Below are 12,494 nucleotides of genomic sequence, written 5' to 3' on the forward strand. Positions count from 1 at the left end.
AAACTCTTTAAGAAGCTATATCTACTGACAATCATTTGTAATACTTTGCAGTTTTTACATTGTTTCTGCTTTAGATTCCTGTGCCTTCAAAACATTTCCACTTGCTTCCAATTCCCGTTCCTGTGATTTAATCCATTATACCCAAATACCTGCTTTGACAAAGCACGTTTGATTTACCGTGTAAATGAGGAAATTCAGATCAAAATATTCCCCATGCACTTTCCGCAGGCATTAAAACATTTCTTGCTAAAATGCCCTTATCTATCTGTAAAAGTTTCAATTAGCTTGGACATTAAGTATACAATTTTTTTAAGAGTTCCTTTCTATGAAAATAAAGGGAGAAGCAGTGTTTGCTAAGTGATACAAAATTCAAATTCATGACAGATAATGATGAGTGCAAGATGGCAAATTAAAGTGCAAGATATCAACACACATCTCCCTAGGAAAAGCATGATTCAGTAATGCTATTTACACTTGACGTTTCAAATGCAAAGTCAACAAATGATCACTTAACTTCTCTAAACTCTACCACAGATCACTGCATCACCCTTGATGTCTCTCCACAACTGTCCACTTCAAGGCAGCCCTATAATCAGACTCTCAGATACACAAATTATTTCTCCTCTTCTGCTTTGGATACCTGTGCTTTCAAAACACTTCCACTTGCTTCCAATTCCTGTTTCTGTGATTTAATTCAGAATACCCAGGGACCTGTTTTGACAAAGTACGTTTGATTTACCACGCACATGAGGAAATCCAGAGCAAAATATCTCCAAACAATCCAAAGTTCCATTCCATATATCACAAATTCATGAAATCAGATTCCACATCTCTCGCCCCATCTCCGTTCCAGCCCCACTTCTCTCATTAATATCAGATTTGCTTCTACACTCAGTCTATCATCGCAGGATTTTAATGTAGTCAGTTCTGTTCAGCTCCCATTTGTCTTGATTGCATCTATTTTAAATGAGATGCTATCCAATCTCTAGTCTAGCTTTGTTTTCTTTCAACCAGTTATCAAAACTGCAGAACTGGGCTGAGAGGTGGCAAATGGAGTTTAATGCAGAAAAGTGCGAGAAGATTCACTTTGGAAGGAGTAACAGGAATGCAGAGTACTGGGCTAATGGTAAGATTCCTGGTAGTGTAGATGAGCAGAGAGATCGTGGTGTCCAGGGACATAGATCCTTGAAAGTTGCCACCCAGGTTGATAGGATTGTTAAGGCGGCCTATGGTGTGTTAGCTTTGATTGGTAGAGGGATTGAGTTTTGGAACCATGAGATCATGCTGCAGCTGTACAAAACTCTGGTGCTGCCACCTTTGGAGTATTGCGTACAGTTCTGGTCACCGCATCATAGGAAGGATGTGGAAGCTTTGGAAAGAGTTTAAAGGAGATTTACAAGGATGTTGCCTAGTATGGAGGGAAGGTCTTATGAGGAAAGGCTCAGGGACTTGAGGCTGTTTTCATTAGAAATAAGGTTGAGAGGTGACTTAATTGAGACATAGAAGATAATCAGAGGGTTAGATAGGGTGGACAGTGAGCTTTTTCCTCGGATGGTGATGGCTAGCATGAGAGGACATGTCTTTAAATTGAGAAGAAATAGATGTCCGAGGTAGTTTCTTTACTCAAAAAGGAGTAATAGAGGCATGGAATGCACTGCCTGCAACAGTAGTAGATTCACCTACTTTAAGGGCATTTAAGTGATCATTGGATAGGCATATGGACAAGAATGGAATAGTCTAGGTTAGATAGGCTTCAGATTGGTTCCACAGGCTGGCGCAACATCAAGGGCCAAATGGCCTACTGCACTGTCGTCATGTTCTACATTCTTTCTTTCACTTCAAGAACGGGGACATTCATCCACCCTCAAAACACACAATGTAAAAAGTGTGCAAAACACATACGGTTGTGTCTCAATTAGGAAATACAAAAAAGTCTTCAGATGGAGTTGTATAGCCCAGTACAATGGCACAGTACTGTCTATGCCTCAAATATTCATCTCATCAGAAATAGAACCCCACAGAACACAATTAAAACAGCTTTCAACTGCAGCTGATGTTTGACATACAAGTCATCTTGCCTGCTTCCATCTCCAACAAAATGCCAAAATAAAAAGACCACGACTAAACAAGAAAATACTACTAAACACTTATTACAGAATTTACCCCTTACCATGTTGGCATAAACCAAACAAAAAAAAACTAATCTAGTGGAAAGATCAATGCATGCAACGGCAACTACACCACACAGGAGTGATGTAAGCATCTGCAAATGTATTGACTGACAGACAGTTACATCATACAAACTTCAGATACATGAGAAACAAAACTGATCACCTCTTCTTCCTGATATTTAAAAGGGGAAAGAAAAAAAGATGATTTTACTTCAGTAACATTGTTTCATTTAAAACAGATTCATGTCATTTGCATGTGAATTTATTGCAGTGAATTATATCACATAAGCTGCTATCCGTGCCAAGAAACTCTCTCTCATATGGAGAGGACATCAAACAAGATACAAATGGGATAAGTAATAAAAACAAGATCAACTAAATCAGTCCACAACACAAAATTGATTCAATCCCTTCCACTCAAAACCTAAAAAAATTGAACATTTTCTAAAAGGTACAGACACCAGAGGTCTGTTTCCATGATGTATCACTCTATGATGTCAGAAAGGTTTTTAATATTGATTAAAAACTGATGACGAAACATGACCTCCTAAAATTGGTTCCACATTGAGCAAAACGGATACAGAATAACCTGGTAAAGTTGTTTTCTTGAACTGATAAGTACAGTCAGCAGAAATTGCAAATGGAATATCAATGAAAATTATTCTGCATAACTAAAATTGAACTGGTGAACAGCGGAATCTTTCTAAATTATAAATTTAGAAATTATAAATTTCACTATGGACATCCAGTCCCTGTACACCTCCATCCCCCATCACGAAGGACTCAAAGCCCTCCGCTTCTTCCTTTCCCGCCGCACTAACCAGTACCCTTCCACTGACACCCTCCTTCGACTGACTGAACTGGTCCTCACCCTGAATAACTTCTCTTTTCAATCCTCCCACTTCCTCCAAACTAAAGGAGTTGCCATGGGCACCCGCATGGGCCCCAGCTATGCCTGCCTCTTCGTAGGATATGTGGAACAGTCCATCTTCCGCAACTACACTGGCACCACCCCCCACCTTTTCCTCCGCTACATCGATGACTGTATCGGCGCTGCCTCGTGCTCCCACGAGGAGGTTGAACAGTTCATCAACTTTACTAACACCTTCCATCCCGACCTGAAATTCACCTGGACTGTCTCAGACTCCTCCCTCCCCTTCCTAGACCTTTCCATTTCTATCTCGGGCGACCGACTCAACACAGACATCTATTATAAACCGACTGACTCCCACAGCTACCTGGACTACACCTCCTCCCACCCTGCCCCCTGTAAAAACGCCATCCCATATTCCCAATTCCTTCGTCTCCGCCGCATCTGCTCCCAGGAGGACCAATTCCAACACCGCACAACCCAGATGGCCTCCTTCTTCAAGGACCGCAGATTCCCCCCAGACGTGATCGACGATGCCCTCCACCGCATCTCCTCCACTTCCCGCTCCTCCGCCCTTGAGCCCCGCTCCTCCAACCGCCACCAAGACAGAACCCCACTGGTTCTCACCTACCACCCCACCAACCTGCGCATACAACGTATTATCCGCCGCCATTTCCGCCACCTCCAAACGGACCCCACCACCAAGGATATATTTCCCTCCCCTCCCCTATCAGCGTTCCGCAAGGACCACTCCCTTCGTGACTCCCTTGTCAGATCCACACCCCCCACCAACCCAACCTCCACCCCCGGCACCTTCCCCTGCAACCGCAGGAAATGTAAAACTTGCGCCCACACCTCCACACTCACTTCCCTCCAAGGCCCCAAGGGATCCTTCCATATCCGCCACAAGTTCACCTGTACCTCCACACACATCATCTATTGCATCCGCTGCACCCGATGTGGCCTCCTCTATATTGGTGAGACAGGCCGCTTACTTGCGGAACGCTTCAGAGAACACCTCTGGGCCGCCCGAACCAACCAACCCAATCACCCCGTGGCTCAACACTTTAACTCCCCCTCCCACTCCACCGAGGACATGCAGGTCCTTGGACTCCTCCACCGGCAGAACACAACTACACGACGGCTGGAGGAGGAGCGCCTCATCTTCCGCCTGGGAACCCTCCAACCACAAGGTATGAATTCAGATTTCTCCAGCTTCCTCATTTCCCCTCCCCCCACCTTGTCTCAGTCGGTTCCCTCAACTCAGCACCGCCCTCCTAACCTGCAATCCTCTTCCTGACCTCTCCGCCCCCACCCCACTCCGGCCTATCACCCTCACCTTGACCTCCTTCCACCTATCCCACCTCCATCGCCCCTCCCCCTAGTCCCTCCTCCCTACCTTTTATCTCAGCCGGCTTGGCTCTCTCTCTCTTATTCCTGATGAAGGGCTTATGCTCGAAACGTCGAATTCTCTATTCCTGAGATGCTGCCTAACCTGCTGTGCTTTGACCAGCAACACTTTTGCAGCTGTGATCTCCAGCATCTGCAGACCTCATTTTTTACTCGAAAATTATAAATTGTCAACAGCATTGTACGTGTTGATTGGTGAGGTGTGATATTTAGGTAATGGAGTCAAAGAAGCATATTCAATATTAGCTGGATACAATGAATAACTATGGATTCTGAGATCAGCACAAGCAGAGGTGCTGAGAGCTAACGCAACAGAGAGAAAAAAAAAATCAGTGAGCAATTTACTCCAGACTTGTTAGGAATTCTGTTGAGCTTGTTGCTCTATGTAATAGTCATATGTAGGCTTACAGCTATTAGAACAAGATACAGAAATTACTACTCAACACGATATACACACACCTACTCTCTCACAGTGCTACATTCATCAAAATGTCAGAAAATGCATCAGATGTTCAAAGGTATAATTACATTCAGTGAAACAAACACAAGACAGAACTCAATCGACAGATGCCATGAAAATTGAAGATGTGAAGTCGTGCTCAAGTTAAATACTGTTTTTTTTTACAGAATGGTTTGAAAATATCACAGCACAATACACTAATTCTTGTACTGCAGATTAATAGCAAATATTGAGCATTACATATAATCATTCCATTTTCTCTCCAGATAAAACCATTTCAATTCTCTTTGGCAATGTATATCATAGTAAAGCAACAACTGCTTTTCCCTTACCCAAACACTGATAAAACCCATTCAGCAGACCTATGACTGTCAACTGCTCAAGTTCAGTGTTCAATTTCTACACAGTATCCTCTCGTTCATACAACTGGGATATTGCAATCAGAGATTCATTCAATCTTTCACCTTCAGTGATGTGAGGAAAGAACCTTTTCTCATCTCTGGAAATTAGGCCAAGCCTGACAAAACTTAACTGTTGGACAAACCCTTTCCCCCAAAACTTTAGTTAGACTCTGAATTTATCCCTGGTCTCTTATATAATCAACCAATCCCTCATCAGTGACCAACCTCTTCTGTCTGCAGCACGTCATTTTTTGAGACCAGATAACTCATTCAGCCTCCTGAACCCATTCCACCATCCAATGTCTTTACTCTCCATTTACCTATCTTAGTTCTATATTCACTAACATTTGTACTGTACAAAGCTAAAATTTATGCAAATGATCCCAATACCTTGCAATGTTTCTTTAAATATTCTGCTGTTGCTCTACAGCATTCTAAAACTGAGCAACAAAATTTAATCTGTACACAAGGTGTTCACACACTTCTGAATAGCTTAACAAATTTTGAGCACTTATTGGGTCATGGGTTTCAAAGATTAAAATTAAAAGATGTGCTGTCTGAAAGTTTAAACTTAACCAGCATGCAGCCGATGGGACGTACTGTGCCAGCTCCCTGCTAGAAGCAGGCGCAAATTTCGCTATGTGTTAGTACTTTACCTGTGGGCTTTTACGATTCTGTAGAATCCGTTTGTCTGATTCCTTGTTGGCAAAGTACCTGGTGCACCCCCGACTCAGATACTACAGCAAAGAGATGAATTTAGCACAAGAGAGAGATATTTTATCACAATAAAACAAAACAAATTCATCCAAGGAGGAAAGAAAATCAAAAAGCTTATAGCAGTTGATTTGTCTAATGACCATTGGACTAAACTTCAGTGGTAACCTGCCTCATTTAAACAAAATGCATTTTCTCACAAACAAAGCTCTCTGTCAATGTATATTGACCTCAGAGCTTAATTTTCTTATTCTTTAAGTGACTGTTGACTCAAAAGCGTTCTTGGTTAAAGCAGTCTTATCTGGCGTCCCTGGATCGCAGAACAGGGATTGTCTACAGGATTACATTCACTGCATTAATAGTCACCTTTCAACTGGAACTGAAAGGAAATTCCACATCTGAAAGCGAAGGAGGGATGGAGTACAAAAGTTTAATATATGATCATCAAACAATGAGAGGTTTTAAACAAACAAAATGCTTACACAACATCGCAACCTCACCAATTCAAGCAAACTTTCAAGCACAACAGGCTGAATACTCAAATCAATGCAAATGTTAGAGGTTAGACAAATAGAAACAATATTTCAATATCTGGAGCAACATCAGCAGAATAGCACAGAGGCTGCTCTGATTTCGACCACTAATTCATCAAACGCAAGTAGCAAAAAAAAAACCACGAAATGCCAAGAGTTACATGGATGGCACATTTGGAGAGGTGGTCACACCGCAGCTCCAGTGACTAGAGGAAGGGAGGGAATGGATGACCACCAGACAACCAAGAGCGAGCAGGCAGGTAGTGCAGAAATCCATTGGGTTCCCATTCACTAACCATATTCCATTTTGGAAGCTGACAAGGTACCGTGGAGGAATGCAGACAGGGCTAGACATATGGTACCACAAGCAGCTCGACTGTAATTGGGGAGTTGTGGGGGAGGGGGTGGAGGGTGGAATTGGAAGAGAAGGTGGAGGGCGGCAAAGCCATACTGATAGGGAATTGTTTATTCTGGGGGTCAGACAGGCATTTCCTGTCTGACAGCCAAAGACAGGAGCCCAGAATGACGTCTTGTCACCCTAGTGCCACAGTCAGAGATATCACTGAACGGCTGCAGGGTATCCCAAAAGGGGAGAGTCATGAGTTGGAGGTTATGACACATATTGATACCAATGATATGGATAAAGTGAAGAATGGGGTTTTATAATGAAAATTCAGGGAGCTCTTCAGGAGATTAAAAAGGACTTCAACCTCCAAATTACTCCTAGTACCACGTGCTAGCAAGTTTAGCAATAGGAAAGTTGGATGAAAGTGTGGCTCAAGAGTTGGTGCAAGAGGGAGGGTTTTAGATTCCTGGATCACTGGGAGCATTTCTGGGGAAGTTAGAACATGTACAAACGGGACAGTCTGCACCTGAACCACACTGGGACCAACGTCCTTGCTGGTAGGTTTGTTAGTGCTGTTGGGAAGAGTTTAAACCAGTCTGGAAGAGGGAGGGAACACAGAATATCAATGAAACAGACACATCAAGAAAACGAGTCAAAGTGAGTTCAGCTATCTGGAGTGTCAAGCTCAGAAGTCGCAAGACACCAGGTTATAGTCCAAAAGGTTTATTTGAAATCACAAGCGTTGAGTGCTGCTTCTTTTGTCAAGGGAACTGACTTCACCTGGCATCTTTTGACTTCAGGTTTTGTCCATTCCAGCCCAACACCAGCACATCCATATCTTCAGTGTCAAGAGAAGGCGACAAGACTGGATGGTGTTTAATGCTAGGAATGCAATAGGCAAGACTGATGGTGTGAATTGATACGTGGAAGTATGAACTGTTGTGAGAAACATGGTTGAGGGAAGGGCCAGACTAGTAACTCAACACTCCAGGGTGTAGGTTCTTTCGGTGAAATAGAAGAGGATGTAAAAAGGGTGGCGGTGTAGCACTATTAATTAGGTGTCAATTACTGCAATAAGGAGAGATGATACTTTGGAAAAGGTCCTCAAATGAGGCATTGTTGGTACAATTTAGGAGTGGAAGAGAGGAACAAATATGTAGACAGTTTGCACAGGTGTCTGGTAATTATACTAAAGGATTACAACTTTCCCAAGATAAATTGGGATAGTCATAGTGCTACAAGTTTTGGAGGGTGTGGGGAGGAGAATTTCTTGAAATGTATCCAGGGGAGTTTTTTGAATCAATATACAGAAGGCTCAATAAAGGATGGCATAGTGCTGGATCTGGTTCTGGGGAAAGAAGCTAGCCAAGCATTCGATGTGGCATTGGTGGAATGTTGTAGCGAAAGCAACCACAACACAGTAGGTTTCAATTTGTTCTGGACAAGAAAAAAGATGGCCTGTAAAAGATGGCTGTGCATTAGGGCTAGGCAGATTTTATTAAAATATAACAGGATCTGGCCACAGTACTCTGTGAACAGGTCCAGGAGGGTAATCTAAAGTGGAGAAATAGGGGGCATTCAGAAAGGAGCTGGGGAAAAAGTACAGGTCAAACATGTACTCTTTAGAAGGAAATGTAGGAGCAATAAATTCCTTATCCAGGGTTCTCTGATGAGTAGGGCTTTTAGCAAGACCAAAGGGAACAATTCAGCTGCAGCCTGAGAGGAATACAGGAAGTACTGGATGGAACTTAAGTCAGGTGAATTGGCCATGCTAAATTGCCCGTAGTGTTAGGTAAGGGGTAAATGTAGGGGTATGGGTGGGTTGCGCTTCGGCGGGTCGGTGTGGACTTGTAGGGCCGAAGGGCCTGTTTCCACGCTGGAAATAATCTAATCTAAAGCAATTAGAAGAGCAAAAAGGGGGCATGAAAAATACTTTGCGAGCAGGATTAGGGAGAATCCTAACATATTTTATAAATACATTAAAGGTAAGAGGTTAACCAGGGACAGGGTAGTACCCATTAGGGCCATCGGGGCAACTGGTGTGTGAAGCTGCAGAATATTGGAAGGATCTTTTCTCTAGAAAAGAATGTATGTATAGATTTCAGGAGAAGGGATTATGAGGAACGTTCATACAGGAAATGGGGAGGTATTAGAGGCTCAGTCAGGTTTAAAAATGGGCAAATCCCCTGGAACAGATGAATTGATAAGGTTAAATCATATGCAGTTGAGGGAAACTTGGGGAGACGGATCAGAAACTGGCTTAGTATTAGGACACAAAAGGGTAGTGGTAGAAAGCTGTTTGAGTGCCGGGAGGCAGGTGTCCAGTGTTGTACCACAAGTATCAGTACTGGGACCATTACTGTATGTTATTTACATAGATGACATAGATGAAAATGTGGGGGGAGGGGAGGGGGGGGTGAAAGAGAAATGTTAAGCAAATTTGCAGATGACACCAAGATTGTAGAGTGGCTAATAGTGAATGAGATGGTTGGAGGTTACAGGACAATATAGATGGCTTGATCAGATTACACTTAAACCTGATAAGTGCGAGGTGATGCACTTTGGAAGAAACAACAAGATGAGGGAGTATTTAAATGAATAGCAGGACACAGAGTAGTTTAGAGGAACAGAGAAATCTTGGGGATACTCAAAGGGATACATGTTGCCTGGCATAGAGAAATTGAGACACAAGGAGACACTAGATAGGCCTGGACTGCTTTCCTTAGACCAGAGAAGACAGAGGGGGTTAATGTGATTGAGGTGCGTAAGATTATGAATGCTACGGACAGGGTAAAGAGAAAACAGCTGTTCCCCTTGGTTGAGAGGTCAATTACAAAATGGCATAGTTTTAGGGTAAGGGGCAGGAGATTCAGAGGGGATTTGGGAAATAACTTTTTCCACTCAGCAGGTGGTGGAAATCTGGAATGCACTGCCAGGGAAGGCAGTGGAGGCTGGAAACCTTACCAAACAAAAAAAAAATTGTTAAGAACAGAGATTGAGATCCTTAGAGAAAAGGAGATGGAGGAGGGACATCAATGAGATGTATTTAATAATAAAGGGCATAGCAAGAGTAGACAATAAAGAACATTTTCCCTTGCTAGGCGGATCAATGACCAAGGTGGCGATGCAGATAGATATCAGCTAAGAGGCAGGAAATTTAGAGGAGACGTGAGGAAAAGGTTTTCCACTCAGAAGGTGGCATGAATCTGGCACACTCTGCCTGTAAATGGTGGTACAGAAGTCATCCTTTGTCCCTTCAAATCTGTGGTACAAAATAAACTATTCTAATTCCATTTTCCAACACTTGCTCATAAAACCCTCATAACATTTAAGAAATATTTCAATGTGCATTTGCAATGCCTCAAGGATACAAGGCGATGGAGCAAGTGTTGGAAAATGGAATCAGAATAGTTTGGCGATTGTTTTGACCAGCACAGATTCAAAGGGACAAAAGGATGATTTCCTGTCCGGCAGACCTCTACGACTCTATAGACATGTCTACTTTAAACAAATGCACACTTTTTACGAAAATGCTTTTACAAAACTTGTCAATGGAAGGCTTAATGTGTACCAGACTAAGAGCATATATTTATTAGTTTAATTCCTTGAATCTCCAATAACCTGAGGAAAAATGGTGATTCTTTATTAAAAAGGATTATAAGTAATGGATAGTCCAAACTGCATTTCACTCCGTGATCGCACTTTCACCTGCAGGCGAAAGAGGTCCAAACTGAGAAGCTGAAAGCTATAAGAGTCCTTTTACATCAATGAATTATCTACTGAATCATGCACACAGATACTTCCCCCTTAACTGCACAAAATGAATACTTGTTCAATTAAGCAACAAGTCTAATTAGAAAATGACCACGCACAAATAAATATTGAAAAGGCACTTAGACAATAATATAGAAAATGAGAACATTTGACAATTATTCATTAAAGTCTTTGAGGAAATCTGAAAGAAACATTGGAAACTTAACAATTCATTATCAACATGGAATAAGAGAACATAGTCCCTCTCTCCAACTTCTACTCTAGAACCTGAACTGAGCAAGGGTGCTCCCCCACTTTGTTTTCAAGATGGAGTGAGCGCTACCCCTCAGTCCTGGATAGAGTGAGGCCTCACTAATCTTTCGGATTATCTTGGGGGAGAACATTAAATGCAAATGATACCCAATGCATTTACAAAAAGTGACTTAAAAGCTTACACACCCACTGCATGAATGAGGTTTACATGTACTGCTAAATCTCTTATTTAGCTCCACTTACAACAAATACCTGCAAATAAAAAGCCCAGGCCTAGCCTGTCTTGATGCAGATGTAACAAAGACAGCAGCAAAGCAGGCTAGGGTCCAAGAGACGAGATAGGTAGATATACCTACGGTGGAGTCTGTGACAGTAGGTAGGATCTGCAAGAATTAGGCAAATAGAATTCACTTTGATCTCTGCAATCTACATGGTGAGTGGTTGCCATACTATTCCAAAGAGATATCAATGAAGATAGACTGAATTTGACATCTGCCACTAAATACTTAAGGGCAGAACAAGGTGTGTGTCTTGATCAAGAAACTGCAGCACCTTCCATGTTAAAGGAAATCAAACGCGTGATACTCTGAACTCAAGTGCTTACTCCATAAACAGCTACACTCTCTGGGTTTCTAATGAACTATTCTAGTTTTCTAATGAGCTCTTTAATCCTTCACCCTGCTGGACAATTTCACAACATGAAAAACAGAATATTGGAACTTCAAAACCAGAAGAGAAAATAGCTGAGGCTGTACATCATGAAGACAACAATTTTAGCACTTCATATATATTCCAACATTCCCTAAATTTTGTAATTTCCTTTTAAGTTTAGAATGGAAGAATAAGCCAGTTTTTAACCCATCATAATTGTAGCCAAGTGAATGCAGAATGCTGATCAATAATGAGAGATTAAAAGTTGGGACAGATTTTATTTTAATCTTTTAGAAATAGCATTAACCCTTCAGATTGAATCAAATAACTATTCAGGGCAAGACACAGGATGGTCTGATTTTCAGAACAGGGCATCAAACTGAAGATCTTGCCTAACTCTGAAAGCTTGGAAAAGCTGCAGTATTTACAAAAGAATCGGTGTACGAGAAGCTCAATCCTACACCACAGGGAAACTGTTCATCTTCTGAATCAGTCACAATTAAAATTACAGCAACTGGAGGGAAGCTGGTTTGCAGAACCTGTTCCAACACTGCCCTCTAGTGCTAATCACCCAACTTGTCTCAAACAAAATCACACTTCAGTTCACAGTATCACAGTTCACCCATCACCAACAATGATTGTTTCCTTCTGTTTGGGGAGCTGGGGCAATGTTGGTGTGAAGTTTGAAAGCAAACACTTTTTTCTGCTTTTACAGACAGGTTTAATTGACAGAAGTGGATCATTCGTAACCTATGATACCCAATCATATCTTACCATTACCACTATGATTCTTAAGAGCATTAAAGACATTCATGAAACTGTAAATTAGTTGTTACAGTCAATATTATAGAACTGGAAGGCTTCAAAGGCTGATATGCCCTTTCCATAATACTTTACTGGAGGTAAACAAG

General features: G+C 42.0%; 1 protein-coding gene across 5 annotated transcripts in view; it reads right to left on the reverse strand.

Annotated features, from left to right (window-relative positions):
• The window catches only part of LOC132819818 (unconventional myosin-VI-like), a 273,784-nt gene that overhangs the window by 100,621 nt on the left and 160,669 nt on the right, over positions 1–12,494 (reverse strand). For all 5 annotated transcript variants that reach the window (XM_060831639.1, XM_060831642.1, XM_060831641.1 and 2 more), the window contains one exon: positions 5,970–6,050. In XM_060831639.1, coding sequence (XP_060687622.1) covers positions 5,970–6,050 — 81 coding nt within the window. The remainder of the gene's footprint in view (positions 1–5,969; positions 6,051–12,494) is intronic.

This window comes from Hemiscyllium ocellatum, chromosome 10 (assembly GCF_020745735.1).
Source record: "Hemiscyllium ocellatum isolate sHemOce1 chromosome 10, sHemOce1.pat.X.cur, whole genome shotgun sequence".
Taxonomy (NCBI): Eukaryota; Metazoa; Chordata; class Chondrichthyes; order Orectolobiformes; family Hemiscylliidae; genus Hemiscyllium; species Hemiscyllium ocellatum.